Source organism: Hippopotamus amphibius, chromosome 9 (genome assembly GCF_030028045.1).
Source record: "Hippopotamus amphibius kiboko isolate mHipAmp2 chromosome 9, mHipAmp2.hap2, whole genome shotgun sequence".
Taxonomy (NCBI): domain Eukaryota; kingdom Metazoa; phylum Chordata; class Mammalia; order Artiodactyla; family Hippopotamidae; genus Hippopotamus; species Hippopotamus amphibius.
Window position 1 is genome coordinate 14,841,764 of NC_080194.1, and position 14,856 is coordinate 14,856,619.

Below are 14,856 nucleotides of genomic sequence, written 5' to 3' on the forward strand. Positions count from 1 at the left end.
TGAAGAGTCCATCAACTTGTGCAAAAAGATGTGAAATTTTGTTTCAGACATACTAAACTTGAGGAAATGGCAGAACATGTGTGATAGAGACAGAACAATGTAGTGATTTGGGGCACAATTTCTAGAACTGAATTCATATCCCAATATAATCACCTACAAGCTGCGAGATCTTGAGCAAGTTATTTAACTTCTCTGTGCCTCAATTTTCTCACCTGTAAATGAGGATAATGATATTATAATGGCATTACAGTCCTCTCATAAAGTTATTGAGAGGACTAAATGAGTGAAAATCTGTTAATCATATAAAACAGTATCTGGCCAAGAGCATCATTTTTAATGGAATTTCAGCAGTTCTGCATATAGAAGAGAGAGTCAAAGCCAGGGCTGGGACTAGGGGGAGACTAGTGCAGCAGTTACAGGACGAAAGTTAAGGAGGCCCTCACTTTGAGGTTTGTGCACTTGCTCCTCCCCGAGCAATCTTGGAGTGGCCTTAAATCTTGAAGTGGCCCTTCGCTTGCCTCACCCTAATTCTGGCCTGGTTGAAAGACTCAAAGGGGAAAATGCTTTATTGGTAAGATTCTCTAAATCTGGGTACCTGTCACACGTCCTCCCTCTGGCCTCGGTGGGGGTGGTTTCTTACTGTTGCTAATCTCTGGGTTGCATCACTGTCCTTTTGTTGCTTTTTGGTCTTTTCCATCACTCACGTAACCAAATCCCTGCAGTCAGTCCCTCTGCTCAGATACTCTGAGTGGATTCTGTTTTTCTGGTTGGTCTCTAACAGTTAACCCACTCCAGAGCTCCATAATAAGCATGGGATTTCAGGGACGTGGGGAAAGAAGCCAGCATTTATGGAGGGACTTCAATGTGTTAGGTACTTTTACATGTAAGATATCTAATCCTGATCAGGTGGTGGAGTGGTGCCCACTACACACTTTGTAGATGAGAAATCGGAGATGCAGGGAGGTATGACTCATCTAGGGCCTCTAAGTAACGGAGCTGAGATTCAAACCTAGTTTAAAGGATTATACCCTTACCGCTAGGCAAGGCATCTGGGGGGCTGGTGTCCAGATTGTGGGTACACTCCTATCAAGCTACAAGAATTTATTTTTTTCCCAGTGAGAGGTGGTTTTTTGTTTTCAGAGAGATACTGCCCATTAGTAGTCTCCTTCTTCCTCGTCCTCCACCTCCTCCTTCTCCTCTTCCTCCTCCTTCTGTATTTATTTATTTTGGTGAAATTCATATAACATAAAATGAGTCGTTTAAAGTGAACAATCAGTGGCATTTAGTACGTTGGCAGTGTTGTGCAACCACCATTCCTATGTAGTTCCAAAACTTTTCCATCATTCCAGAATAAAACCCCTTATCCATTTCCTTCTCCCCATCCCCCCCCCCCAGCCCCTGGCAACCGTTAGTTTGCATTCTGTTTCTATGGATTTACCTATTGTGGATAGCTCAGGTAAATGGAATGACACAGTGTGTCTCCTTGTACATCTGGCTTCTTTGAGTCAGTGTGATGTTTTGAGGATCATCCACACTGTAGGATGTATCAGCACCTCGTTCCTTTCATTGCTGAATAATATCCCCTCATATGTATATACCACAATGTATGTTTCCGTTTATCCATTGATAGAGATTTAGTTTCCATCTTTAGCTATTGTGGATAGTGCTGCTTTGAACATACATGTACAAGTATTTATTTGACCAATCTGTTCTCAATTCTTTTAGGCATGTATGGTCTCATTAACTTCTAGCTTATTTTTCTAATTCTAATTCCTATCAATTTAAGATCACAAGGTGACAAAATATGTAACTAAATTTCTGTAAAAATTTTTTCTCTTCTTGAAGTCTGAATCATATTTATAATCGTCTAGTTTTAATTTATTCTCCAAGTTTTGCTTATATTTCTGCCCACTGTGTATATGTATGTATGTGTGAGTCTGTCTGTGTGTGGTGGGGGAAGAGAGAGAGGAGAAAGTGTTCTTGTTTCTTTGAACATTTAATGTAGCCTTTCTGGGACTTGAAGGTTGTTTACAACCACTGGCTCATGTTTTATATCAATATTAGCAGATTTTATACAAAGTACCATTTCTAGGTTAAAGATGCTATACTTCTTTCAAGGTAAATACTGATAGTAAAGAGTTACTTGGAGATTTGGGCAAACAAATAAATGCAACTATTTTCAGTTATATGCAAATAAAATTTTATTTCTCTTATTAGGACAAATAAAGAGCAGATGGAGGAATCGTATTTTTGCCATTTATGTGAAAAGAAAATATAATCTAGAATAAATTGAATGCACAAATGAATAACTCAGGTGCAAATTATTTATTTATGAAATGAAACCCCTTGAAGAGAGAAATTGTGACAGGAATTTAGTATGCAATATACTACACTTCTGTTCTTACCCTTGCATTTCAAAGACATACATAGTAATTTATTTGCACTCCCATTAATATGAGTGGGAGTTTTGAAACTTATATTCATGCACACATCTTTGAAAATGTATAGGTCAAAGTAAATTGTTAATGAAAAACTGGTTTTCATTTTTAGTGAAATAGTTTCAATTTCTTATCAAAGATGTCCTAGAAAGCACCTTCATTCTAGTCACAAAAGAAGAATTATATATAAGGTTACTATTTGGAGGTCATCATCTTTAAAGCAACATGGATAATAATTATATTAAAGAGAAAAAAAGTGTTTTCCCAACCCCAAAGAACACAGAAGTTCAGGACCCATGTTGTTTTATAGTAAGCAAAGGACCTTGGACCCTTTCTGTGGACCCTTTCAACCCAGTGCATCTGATCAGTGACAGAGGCATGCTAAGGTGAATTTTAATTAGGACTAAATTGTGGTATTACTCTTTCATACCCTGAACATCTGTTCCCTTCAGAAATGATGATTTATGCAGGCTATCAGAGCAGACAGCTTGCTACAGCTTATGTCACGGTTAGTGGGAAGCTGGTGGTAGCATTTCAGGAAACCAGCATCTAAATGGAGACTGGCCAGTGTATATGATATAGATAATAGGGGGAGGGGTAGCATGATGTGTCCATTTTTAATTTTGAAGCCAAATATTGACTTGACTTAAAAAAAATTCTCTTCTAGACCATCTGTTGTTAATGAAGAAAGTAACTTGGACAATGAATGGGCTGATGCTTCCTACTGATATCAAAAGACAGAAAACCAAGCCCGTTCTTTCTATTAGAATGAAGAAACTTACTGAGAAGACATCAGTCCGAATTCTGTTCTATAAGAATGGCCTGGGGCAAGATGGGCATGAAATTACAGTGGGAAAGGAAACAATGAAAAAGGTAATTTTGTATTAAATATTGAAGTATAAATTAAATTTCAAAGTTGCTATGGCTCTTGAAATGTGTTTTTTCCTTCTATATATCAGTGTCAACTAATAAACTGAAATATTAAGAAGACATTCTATAGAATGCAAAAATTCAGCTGTTTAGATGTATACTTATTGAACTAACAACCTAACCTACTTTAATAAAGCAAGAGTATTTCAGGAAGTAATTTGGCTAACATAGTTGGCCATTTCCCTAGTTAAAAGTTATGTTTACACTCAAGGAAACATTCTAGTTGGTTACAATATTTTACAAAATATTTAGATTGAAGCCAGTTTAACTGTCTTCAAATTTCAAATCTGCTCCTTTTCATTTAGAATACTAGTAGTAAAACCTAGAGGCACCCCTGCTTTTTGAAACAATAAATTAAGTCTGAAATAACTAGAATTCAGTTTAAAATTATCCATATGCATTTTAAATAGTAAATCTTGATGGGCCTAAGAAAAATCATGTAGCAATTCAGAAAACTTTAAAAAACAAATTTTAAAGTATTAGTTATATAAAGGCATGTTTTTAAGAAGTTGCTTGTACTTCCCATATCTTCGATATTTAAAAATATAGAGGAACTAATGGGAATTTGGGGAAAAAAAGCCTTTTTTTTTTTCAGATAGGGATATTTCAATGTATCTTAAAGTAGCTTGTTAATAATAGTAAAAGCAACTAAAATATATTAAATATGTACCAGAGAGACAGTGAAACATAACCAAACTGTCTAGGTTTTAATCCTAGCTTTGTTATTCACTAGCTATAAGACCTTGGATAACTTACCTTGTCTGAGTCTCAGTTTCTTTATCTGAAAACTGGTGATGATAATAGGCCTACCTGATGGAATTGATGTTAGTATTCAATGTGATGTTACGTGCGGAGTACAATGCCTGGGACCCAGAAAGTTCCCATTAAATTCTTATCTTGCTATTCTTCTCATTGCCGTTCTTATCTTTAGGACTCATAAATACACATCTAACAGTTAGAAATTATGTTTCTTATTAATGGGAAACACTTATTATGAAATGAAGATAGGTATAAGTTATTTTGTTGTACTGGACTGTTTTCACAATGAATATTGTTTGAAACAGGTGAATAGTTGACTAGATTTTGGAAATTTTTATTATCGAAATATCTATTTCTTCATCTACTTATTTTTGTAGTTGTTTTATAACTACATTTGTGTAAGAGCATTTACTGAGGGGCTGGGAAACTGGGTTTTATTTCCTTCTTATCTGCAGATTTGGATTATGAGTAAAACAAGGGATATTACACACCAGAGCAAATTGCTAAGGCAAGTTGTAACATCTTCCCTGGAGATTTTGAAAGATAGGGAAGGTGGACATAGCTCTTGGATTGTTAAAATGCAGTCATTCTTGGAGATGGAAGCTAGATTAGATAACCTCTTGAGTTCACTTCAGTTCAGTCTCTGTAATTCTATGCCTCAGTGGTAAAACTGGGGTAATAGTCACTCTTACAGATTACATGTTCTTAGATGAAAGGTTGAGTATAAATGAAAATGTCACTGCTATTTTGCTTTTTGTCGCGAGAGAGCAATTTATTTAAAACTGGATGATCAAGGAATTCTTTTGCTTATTTTTTCTTCTTACAATTTGTAGAATTTAAAGAACTTTCACAATTTTTATAAAACTCAGGACATGATTCAGTAATAAATGTATTTGTAAATATTTATCTCAATAGTGCTTTTAAGAATGAGGTAAAGGAGAGGAGGCAATGGAATACTGGTCTTGGGTGTCAATAGAATGTTTTGGAGGGAAAAAAATAAGGCCAGCTAATTCTTTTGTGAATAAAAATTAAACTTTGAAACTTTGTTGGTAATCACAGAATAATGCCCTATTTATTGATTAAATACCAAATCAGTACTAGGACTAAAAATTCATATTACAAATTATTTGCTCTTTTATGATGGAATATTAGGAACGTTGGGGACTAATTGCTATTTTTAGACTATTGCTAAGTAATATAAAACTGAAGTTGAAAGTAAAGTATTCTAATATGGTGAAGGTTATTGCAGTGAAATAAGGAGGGAATTATAGAAGATGGGTGATAAGATAAAATAGTTGAAGTGTAAAAGTTCTCTCTGAGCTCAGAATGGAGCCAAGGGGAAACAAATATATTTCAACAATAGGTACAAAATCAAAGGCATATCCATTTATTTATTTTAGGAAGTTATTAAGGAATTTGAAATGAGGGCCAAAGTGATATAATTCTTCTCTAAACTCTAGAATACCAGAACTATGGCCTGTCCCTTTAAAACTGGAATCAGATGATTTTAGAATTACTTGGTATGGTTTTAGTAATCACACAGCAGCTACTACTGTGGAATATACGCTAAACACTATCCATGTGTTGAAAAATTTATTAGGAAAAATTTGTGGGTACAAGATGCAAAGTAAATGGAAAATGAAAACTGCTCCAGATACATAACTTTTTAAGATTAGTATTAGTGGTAGATAAGTTTCTTTTCCCTCAATTATCTCTCAGAATCATGTCAGAGAAGTGCTATTAAGCTGTGTGGATTATTGTATTATCCAGGATAGCATCTCCTTGATAAGGCATCTTAATTTTTTTCTCAGCAATTAATAATTATCTTATTTATTTGCTTTTTGCTTGGTTTTCTGTGTGCTGATACTAATGGGATGAGATTACAATGGTGAAGAAAACAATGCAAAAGATATTGAAGTAAGTGAAAGAATGGAAAAAAAACTCTCTTCCAGTTTGAACTAATTGTTCCCTGTGACTATCCTGGTGAATCCCTTTGCCATCAGCTTGAAGATTGTCTTTCCCTCTTTCCTCTCTTGGATGCCTCTCTGCTCGTCCTCCTCTGTCTTCATTTACTCTGTCATGCACACATACCAGGGACTTTCTGAGAAAACCTGCATCTGAATCATTTGGGCTATGTGTTAAAAATTCAGACTTCTGGGCCCCACTCCAAGCCTATTGAATTAAGAATCTCTTGAACACGGGGCCTGGGAATCTAAATTTCAGTAAATGTCTCCAGATGTTTCCTAGTCCCACGAAAGTCTGAGAACCCTTGTTCTGGTATTCTAAAATCTCAAACTTACTAATTAATGGGAATTTTAATAGACTTCTTGTTTGTTCTGTGTGCTATAAGAGAAAGATAATAAGTAGTGTGACAGAGAAAACAGTTAATAGGAAATTAGATCGCTGGTTGCTAGATGAAAACTAGGACAAGGAGTTCAGAAATCAGGAAGAGGAAAATGTCTACAGGTTAGCAAGACGGGAATAGTGTGTGTGTAGTGTCTGACTTAGAAAAAAATAAATACTCTGTTAGTATTTGTATGTAAACGTATTTCACTGCAATGACTTTTCCCTGTTATTACTGAAAAACCACAAAAAAAGTATTGAGGGAGTTACCCACATATGACTGTCAAGATACAAATAAATAATAGACTTTATCAGATGCCTCTAAACCAGAGGAAAATTTAGACGTCTATGATATTCACCATTTGTTAATTTGAAAAATAGCTCAATAAGCCTAAATAATAACAACAAAAAAAAGCCTGTAAGTAAATATTCAAGATTAAGAAAGGCCCAATTCAAATGTAACTTGGTACAACCACTATGGAAAACAGTATGGAGGTTCCTTTAAAAACTAAAAATAGAGCTATCATATGATCCAGCAATCCCACTCCTGGACATATATCCAGAAAAGACAAAAACTCTTAATTTGAAAAGATATATGCACCCCAATGTTCATGTCAGCACTATTTACAACAGCCAAGACATGGAAACAACCCAAGTGCCCATCAACAGACGATTGGTTTAAGATGTGGTGTATTTATACAATGGAATAGTATGCAGCCATAAAAAGAATGAAATATTGCCATTTGCAGCAACATGGATGGACCTAGAGAATATTATACTAAGTGAAATAAGACAGAGACAAATGTTATATGATATCAGTTATATGTGGAATCTAAAAAATAATACAAATGATTCTGTATACAAAACAGAAACAGATTTACAGACATAGAAAACAAACTGTGGTTACCAAAGTGGAAGGGGAGGTTGGGAGGGATAAATTAAGAGTAGGCGATTAACAGATACAAATTACTATACATAAAGTAGATAAGCAATGAGGATTTACTGCATAGCACAGGAAACTGTATGTAATATCTTGTGGAATATCTGTATTTAATACCTATAATGGAAAATAATCTGAAAAACTATGTATAACTGAATCATTTTGCTATATGTTGCTATATGGGTTGTGGTTGTGAAACTAACACAATATTGTAAATCAACTATACTTCAATTAAAAGAAAAAAGAAAGAAAGAAAAAAAAAAGAAAGGCCCAATTCAAGTGAAAAGAAAATACAACATGAATGGCATGAATGTGGAATGTTCACACACAAATCAGTAACTATAACAACAGAGATTTTCCCAATAGCGTGAGTGGAAGAGTTTAGAGAACGTTTTAAGAGATTCAAAAGGCAGCACCTGGAGTATCAAAATTTGATTAAGGATGCTTAACATGGATTCCGACAGGGGAGGTCATGCATAATTATTTATGTTGGAAGTTCTTTAAAGAGCTTTTTATGATATATGAACAAAAGCTCATTGATACTATTATTGTTTTAAAAATTAGTCTAATGTTTATACCAGGGTTTAATATCAGATTAAAAAATATGAAAGCAGATTTTTAAAAAATATAACATTTGGTAATGTAGCTTCTATTTATTTAGTGTGAATTTTAGGGTTATACAATTAGATTATTTCAGAATATTATAAGTAATTATTTGGTAGTCAGAAATTTTTTTTGAACAAAATCAAAAGGTGGAGAGGATGTGGATTTCCTCAGCTGAAATAAAAACAAATGAGAATTTTCAGTCTAAAGATTTATTTACTTTACAGATGGTAGTTAAGGACAGTTATTAACATTTTGCTTTAACTTCCCTAAACAGTTAAGACATAAACTGTTATTTAAATGATATTAAATCTGAAAAGGTAAAATTTATTTTTTTCTTTTATTAAAATTGTCTTCTGGTTTTTATATTTACATTTTATATTTTAATACATTTCAATTGCTAAGAACATATAACAATAATGGTTAAACTGAAAGGTTTATTAAATTAGTTTTTATACATACCTTACCATGAAAGTATCTTTATTGAACTTTAATTTCTGGACATTATAATCACAGAATTTTATGAAATAGTCTAATCAAGCAACTCAGAAAACTGTGACTTAGAGAAGTCAACTGCCATATCCAAAGTGGACCAACTGGAATAGCTAGGGCTAGAACCCATTTTCTGACCTGAAGAACAATACTTTTTTGTCATGTGAAACTGCTACAAATATACTTTTTCTCACATTTTAATTCCTGTGTGTCCTCACCTAAAAATGAATTAACATAACTATTAAAAATATGAGGAATCTGTTTACAGTTGTAACAGAAAAGCTAGTATCATACTAGCCACCCCATTTTAAACAACTGAAAACTACACAAAACATATGACAGCTATTTTTAAACATTAGACAGTGGGAATCACCAGACTGTCATGCCTGAGAGAAGAGGAAAAGTTGAAGTGAGTCTTACCATTTACCTCATCTTTATACCTGGAGGCAATTTTTGGACTGTGGTGTAGGGAGAGAGAATCCAAGAAAAGCATGGTGATCTCCACAAGCTGAAAAACAAGACATCAAAGTTCTGGGAGGCTGAAATGGCTGGAATTTATCATGAAATGCCATAAATGACGGAGATATTTGGAGAATAATTACCAAATTTTGCCTAGCGTTCCCCGTGTACCTTCGGCTAACTACTAAGTTGCTCACACAGAGTGAACTCCACACGGCCTGGCACAAACAAGTACCAGGAAAAGAGCAACTAATGGGAATGTAAAAAGGAAGCAATTCTGGGTGTATGCACAAGTGAGGGAGACATTTGTGTTTTGACCAATCAGAGGGGAGGAATGTTATTGAACATGTAGGGGATTCATGAAGAGACCAGAAAAGGTGATCATGGATCCAAGAAGCTCAATGAAAGCTCAGGAAACGCAAAAGAATTAGAATGCCAAATTTGGAAGTCTTGTGCCACCTGATTTCAACATTTATTATAAAACTAAAATAATCAAGACAGAATGGTATTGGCATAAGGATACATGAAAAGTGCAATGAAAGAAAATAGAAAGTTCAGAAATAGACTCACACATAGTGGCAAATTATTCTTAATAATTCAATGGGGAAAAGACAGTGTTTTTGACAAGTATTTCTGAAATTAGATATCTGTATGATAAGGAATTACCCCAATCCCTACCTCAACACAAAACTTAATTTAAAATTAATCATAGAACATTTCATTAAAAGAGTAAAACTGTAATATGATTCAGAAGAGACATTTTTTACAACCTTGAGGTAGGCAAAGATTTCTTAGATAGGACTAAAAACTATGAACTAAAACAAAACAAAACAAAAAAATATTAAATCTACCTTATCCAAAATTTTAAGTCTTCTGCCCTTCCAAAGACAGCATTAATAAAATGAGAAACCTAGCCACAGACTGGGGGAAAATGTTCAGAAAACACACATCTGCTAAACAATTTGCATTCAGAATACATAAAGATCTCAACCCCTGAAAACCATTACAAACTCCAAAAATTAGAAAGGGGCCCTCAAAGGAAAAAAAAAACAAAATCTCTGACAACTGAATAGTAAGAAGATAAACAACTCAATAACAAAGGTCAAAAGATTTGAACACTACCAAAAAAGACCTAGAAATAAACCATAGCACATGAAAAGATGCTCAACATTATTTACCATCAAAGAAGTGCAAATTAAATCCACAAGTTACCACTGCACCCATCTTAAAATGTCTAAAATTGAAAAGACTGACAATACTAAGAGCTGACAAAAGTCTGGAGTAACTGGAAATCTCACAGATGGCTGATGAGAACGTGCAATTATGCAGCCACTTTAGGCTACTTCATAAGTACAAAGGTACGTAATAGGTGCAAATTTAGCCCAATCTCCTGGCATCTTCAGATTAAAATAATGGTCATAATCTTTATTATAAATCATTGTAAAATATTGATCTTAACAGATAGTCATACCAAGTACTTTTTTTTATGTTTTAATTAGTTGAAAATTTGTAATGTATTTGACAGTCTTTCAATTAGCAAAAAAAAAGTATAAAAACAGATTCCCTTTCTCAAAATATTTGTGATAAATTGTAGTTCTCCTCTACTGAACAAGTATAATTAGTTTCCAAAGGTGAAATATTTTTAGTAATGAGGTGAATTTCATAATTATTCATTCATTTTCACAGTATTCAGGGTGCTAAATTTCTTCTAAAATTCCTCTTTGGGTTCTTAATTAAATACTTTGCTTCTTAGGTTTTTATAGTGAATACTGTTGTAATCTATTTGCCATACTAATAATACTCACTGAGTTAGCTGAATCAATGTTCCTTATTTGAGGAAACAGAGCCTAAAAATTTATTTTTGTATTGGCTAGGATGACTTTAGCTACAAATAATAGAGAATACTGTTTCAAACACATTGAAGCAAAAAAGAAGCAAGAAATCCAGAGGCAGGGCAGCTTCAAGCATAGTAGGATAGGATGCCAGTTATGTTCTCTATAATTTTCTGGATTTTGTGCTCTTTCATATGTTGGTAACAGGATGGCTGCTGCACAGCCTGGTACGAATTTGTCTAGAGGTAGAAAAGGACTGTCTCTTCCCTGTGACTGAAGAAGCCTTTCCCAGAAGCCCCTTCTAGTGTCACATTGGCCAGAACTAGATTGTATCCATTCCCAGATCATTCACAGAGAAGGGGCAAGGGATCACCATAATAGACTCATACCAATCAAGCTAATTGTAGACTTCCTTGAACCAAAAGGTGGAAGGGTAAACCCCTAATCAAAATCAGGACATCAAGGATGAGGTAGAGAATGGATATTGGATAGGCAACCGAGAGTATTGCTTCAAATGTAAAAAGGTTTTCTTAATTTACTTCCTAAGCAGAGAACAGGTGTAACTGAAAGTTGGGTCTGGCTGCTTGCTGCTCAAAAGTCAATAAAGGGGCAAAGTTGGTGGAAAGAAAGAAAAGTTTGCTTTATTTCGGATGCCGGCAACCAGAGGAGGTGGGCAGAGGATGAACTACTGTCCAAAGGCCGACCCACCCCCCCTCCCCCCAACCCCACTGACAACCAGTAGGCAAGAGCTTTATAGAAGGAGGGAGGGGGCACATTCAGATACAGCGCAGTCGGCTCTGACATTCATCTTGAAGTTGGTCCTGCAGTGGTCTGACCGGAGTCATCTTGATTGTTTTAAGTACAGTTAATCTTCAGTTCCAGGGTCCATTTGTTCCCATTTCCTTGAGGCGTGTTCTCAGAAGTGTGGCAGACTATGTCATGGCTACAGTCTGGTCATCATGTAGTTAACTTCTTCCACCTGGTAGGGGTTTCAGTATCTACAAGACAGTTCACAGGGCATGGCTCACAATATTATCTATAGCCCTTGAGAAGGAACTAAAGGTCCTTGACTATGCTTAATGACTAAACTATTATTATTTAGTCTTGTTGGACTGTTTTCCTTTGTTTCTGCATTTTATCACTTTTCTGATTAAATGTATTTTTTGGCTAAAGTTTTTTTCACAGACAAAAGGCAAGCGGAGAACATGGAGGGTTGTGGGGGGGAAGGACCATAAGGTCTTGCTCCATTTCACAGGGTCAGTGCTATAGTACTAAAGAGAATGTCTTATTTGAAATATTTTTTTCTGGAATTACACACACTTTAGTTATAGCGTAATTTTATAACATCAGTCAGAAATTTTATTTGCTGCTTATATCAGACTTAATAACAATATAAAATTTATAATGAAATGACTTTAAATTAGACATATTAACTTTCACTCATTCATTAATACGTGGTATTTTTATGACTATTAACATGTGCCAAATACCTGGATATAAGGATGTGAAAAAACAACCATGGTCCTGTTCTCTAGAAGCTTTAGGTCTAGTGGTGGAAAAAGGCATTTGTAAAATAGTCAAATTATTGAATACGGAGTAGGTGACATAAGGAGGTCTACTGAGAAGAGAGAGACAGGATTTATTTGGGTGCACAAGGAGGATGCTGAGGATGCTAACCTTTTAAAACAGAGAGCACAGCATATGAAAAGTTTCCATGACAGAGTGGGCAGGATGCATCCCATGAATTGAAAGGTCAGTATATGAGGGAGAGAGTAGCTTTATAGGAAAGGTTACAGATTTTTGCCCTTTTTCCTCCAAAAAGCAGTGAAAAGTCATATAAGGGGTTTTAAATAGGAGTGGAAGAGTGGGTACCAGATTAATGTTTTTGAACAAATTACTTTGGTGCTCAGTGGAGAACAGATTGCGTGGGCCAGGTAGATGCAGGAAGACTATTAGTTAAGTATTAGAGTCCTAGTGACAGATAATAATAGCCTGGACCTAGGGAGTGGAAATCAATAAAGTGGATGGACTTCTAAGATTTTTAGAAGATAAAGCCGACAGACCCTGATAATAGCTTGGATACATGGGGTAAGCGGCAGTAAGATGTTAAGGGTATCAAGGATGACTTTGCAGTTTCTGGTTTGCATGTCTAGGTAGAAAGAGGTATCTTTTCCTAAGGCATAGAATGCTGGAAGAAGACTAGACTTGAAGGGGAAAAGCTGGGATTCAGTCTTGGACATGCTGATTTTGAGGGATCTCTGATCTGTTTAAGTGGAGGTACTGAATAGATATTATTTGATCTGAAATTCAGGATCCCAGGGGTAGGCATACCAGTTTGGAAGTTGTCAGTGTGTAGATGGAAAATGAAACATTGGGGCATTAATTAGACTGCCTTAAGAGAGAATTTAGAGTAAGGCAGGAAGAGGGCTAGGACCATCTTCGAGAACTCTATTGAATAAACAGAGGAGGATGAGCCTATGAAGACCAAAAAAAGGAAAAAAAAAGCAGGAGAAAAATTAGTGGATTATCATATTTCAGAATTCAAGGAAAAAAGAGGTTTAAAGAAAATGGAAGTGCTCAAATGCTATTTAAAGATCAGAATAAATGAGCATTAAGATCATGTCCTTTGGATTTGTCAATGTGGTAGTCATTGGTAATCTTTGTGAGTTATTTCAGTAAAATGATACTGAAAGCCCAACTGGAGTAGCCTGAGAATGAGTGGGAAGAAAGGAAATGAAAACAGAGAAATGGACAAATTTTTAAAGTTACTTAGCTGTTCATCAGAGTAGTTAGAGGGAGATGCAAGTATGGGAGGGTTTAATTTTTAAGATAGGAAAGACTTGATCGTATTTAAGTGTCAGTGGGGAGAAGTCTAGTTGAGAAGGAGTAGTTAAATATACAAGAAATGATGGTTAATATATCCTGCTTTAAAACCTGACAGCAAACATAACTGAAAGCTTAAGTGTAGTTTTGGCATTAGATAAGAGCAGGGACTCTTGTAATACGACTAGAGGGTAAAGGAGAGGATGGGTGTAGAAGTAGGTGGGTTTGTAGCTTTGAGAGCAGGAAGATGAAGCTTCAATGTTCTGTCTCAATGTAGGAGGTCATTCTATCTGCTGACAGCAAGAAGGGAAGTAGGAGAGTGGAGGTGGGTGGAGAAAAGCACAGCAGAGATAGTTTGAAATATTCATTGTGGCAAAGGAAGGAGACATTTGACTAAAGAAATGAAATAGAAGTGACTGGGCAGTATTGAGGGACCATGGAGATGGGTGACTATGAATAACAGTGATAGAGATGTGTTCATTTGTGTGACTTTCTCCAGGAGCATCAGGCTTCTTGGTGTGCACACAGAGAGCAAATAGTAAGGGTCACCCAGAGTTAGGACTTGCACCAGAGGTTATCCATCAATGAGGAAGAATGAGTAGACTGAGGAGAGATGGTGCACTTGAAGGTTAGGATGCTTGGGGGGCGGGGATTTTTTTGTTTGTTTTCTTTGTTCTGTATGAAAGGTGGGGAGAAATTATCTTGAAATAACATTTGTAAGTAACATCACTTCCCAAATTTGAGATTGTGTGATATGAGAGACTAAAATCCCAGCACTTGAGAGGGCTCTGAGGAAGTGAGTGAATCAGGGGAAAACTTGTTTTCTTTTAAAAGAGGTTGAGGGTCTAGTCAATTTTGTAGATCTAGGGAGGGTTTTCAGAGTGCACAATGCAAAGGTTTTAGAAATGGATGAAGGAGTCAAGGATAACGTATAAAGAACAATAAAATATAGAACCTTAAGTGAACAGAGATGCAGTAGACCAAGAGGAGGAATACTTTTTCTGTAAAGGGACAGACAGTAAATAGTCTTCATTTTATGGACCATAAAGTCTCTGTTGCAACGACTCAACTCTGTTGCTTAGCGTAAAAGCAGCCATAGAAAATGTATAAATGAACAGTGTGGTTGTTTTCCAGGAAAACTTTATTTATGAGCACTGAAATATGAATTTCATATACTGTGAAAGTGTGACAAAATATTATTCTTCTTTTGATTATTTTTTCAATAATTAAAAACATA

At 35.3% G+C, this 14,856-nt stretch overlaps 1 protein-coding gene across 1 annotated transcript in view; it reads left to right on the top strand.

Annotated features, from left to right (window-relative positions):
- DCDC1 (doublecortin domain containing 1) overlaps nt 1-14,856 on the top strand; it is a 398,871-nt gene that overhangs the window by 30,564 nt on the left and 353,451 nt on the right. Inside the window, exon 5 of the mRNA XM_057748255.1 lies at nt 3,106-3,311. Coding sequence (XP_057604238.1) covers nt 3,106-3,311 — 206 coding nt within the window. The remainder of the gene's footprint in view (nt 1-3,105; nt 3,312-14,856) is intronic.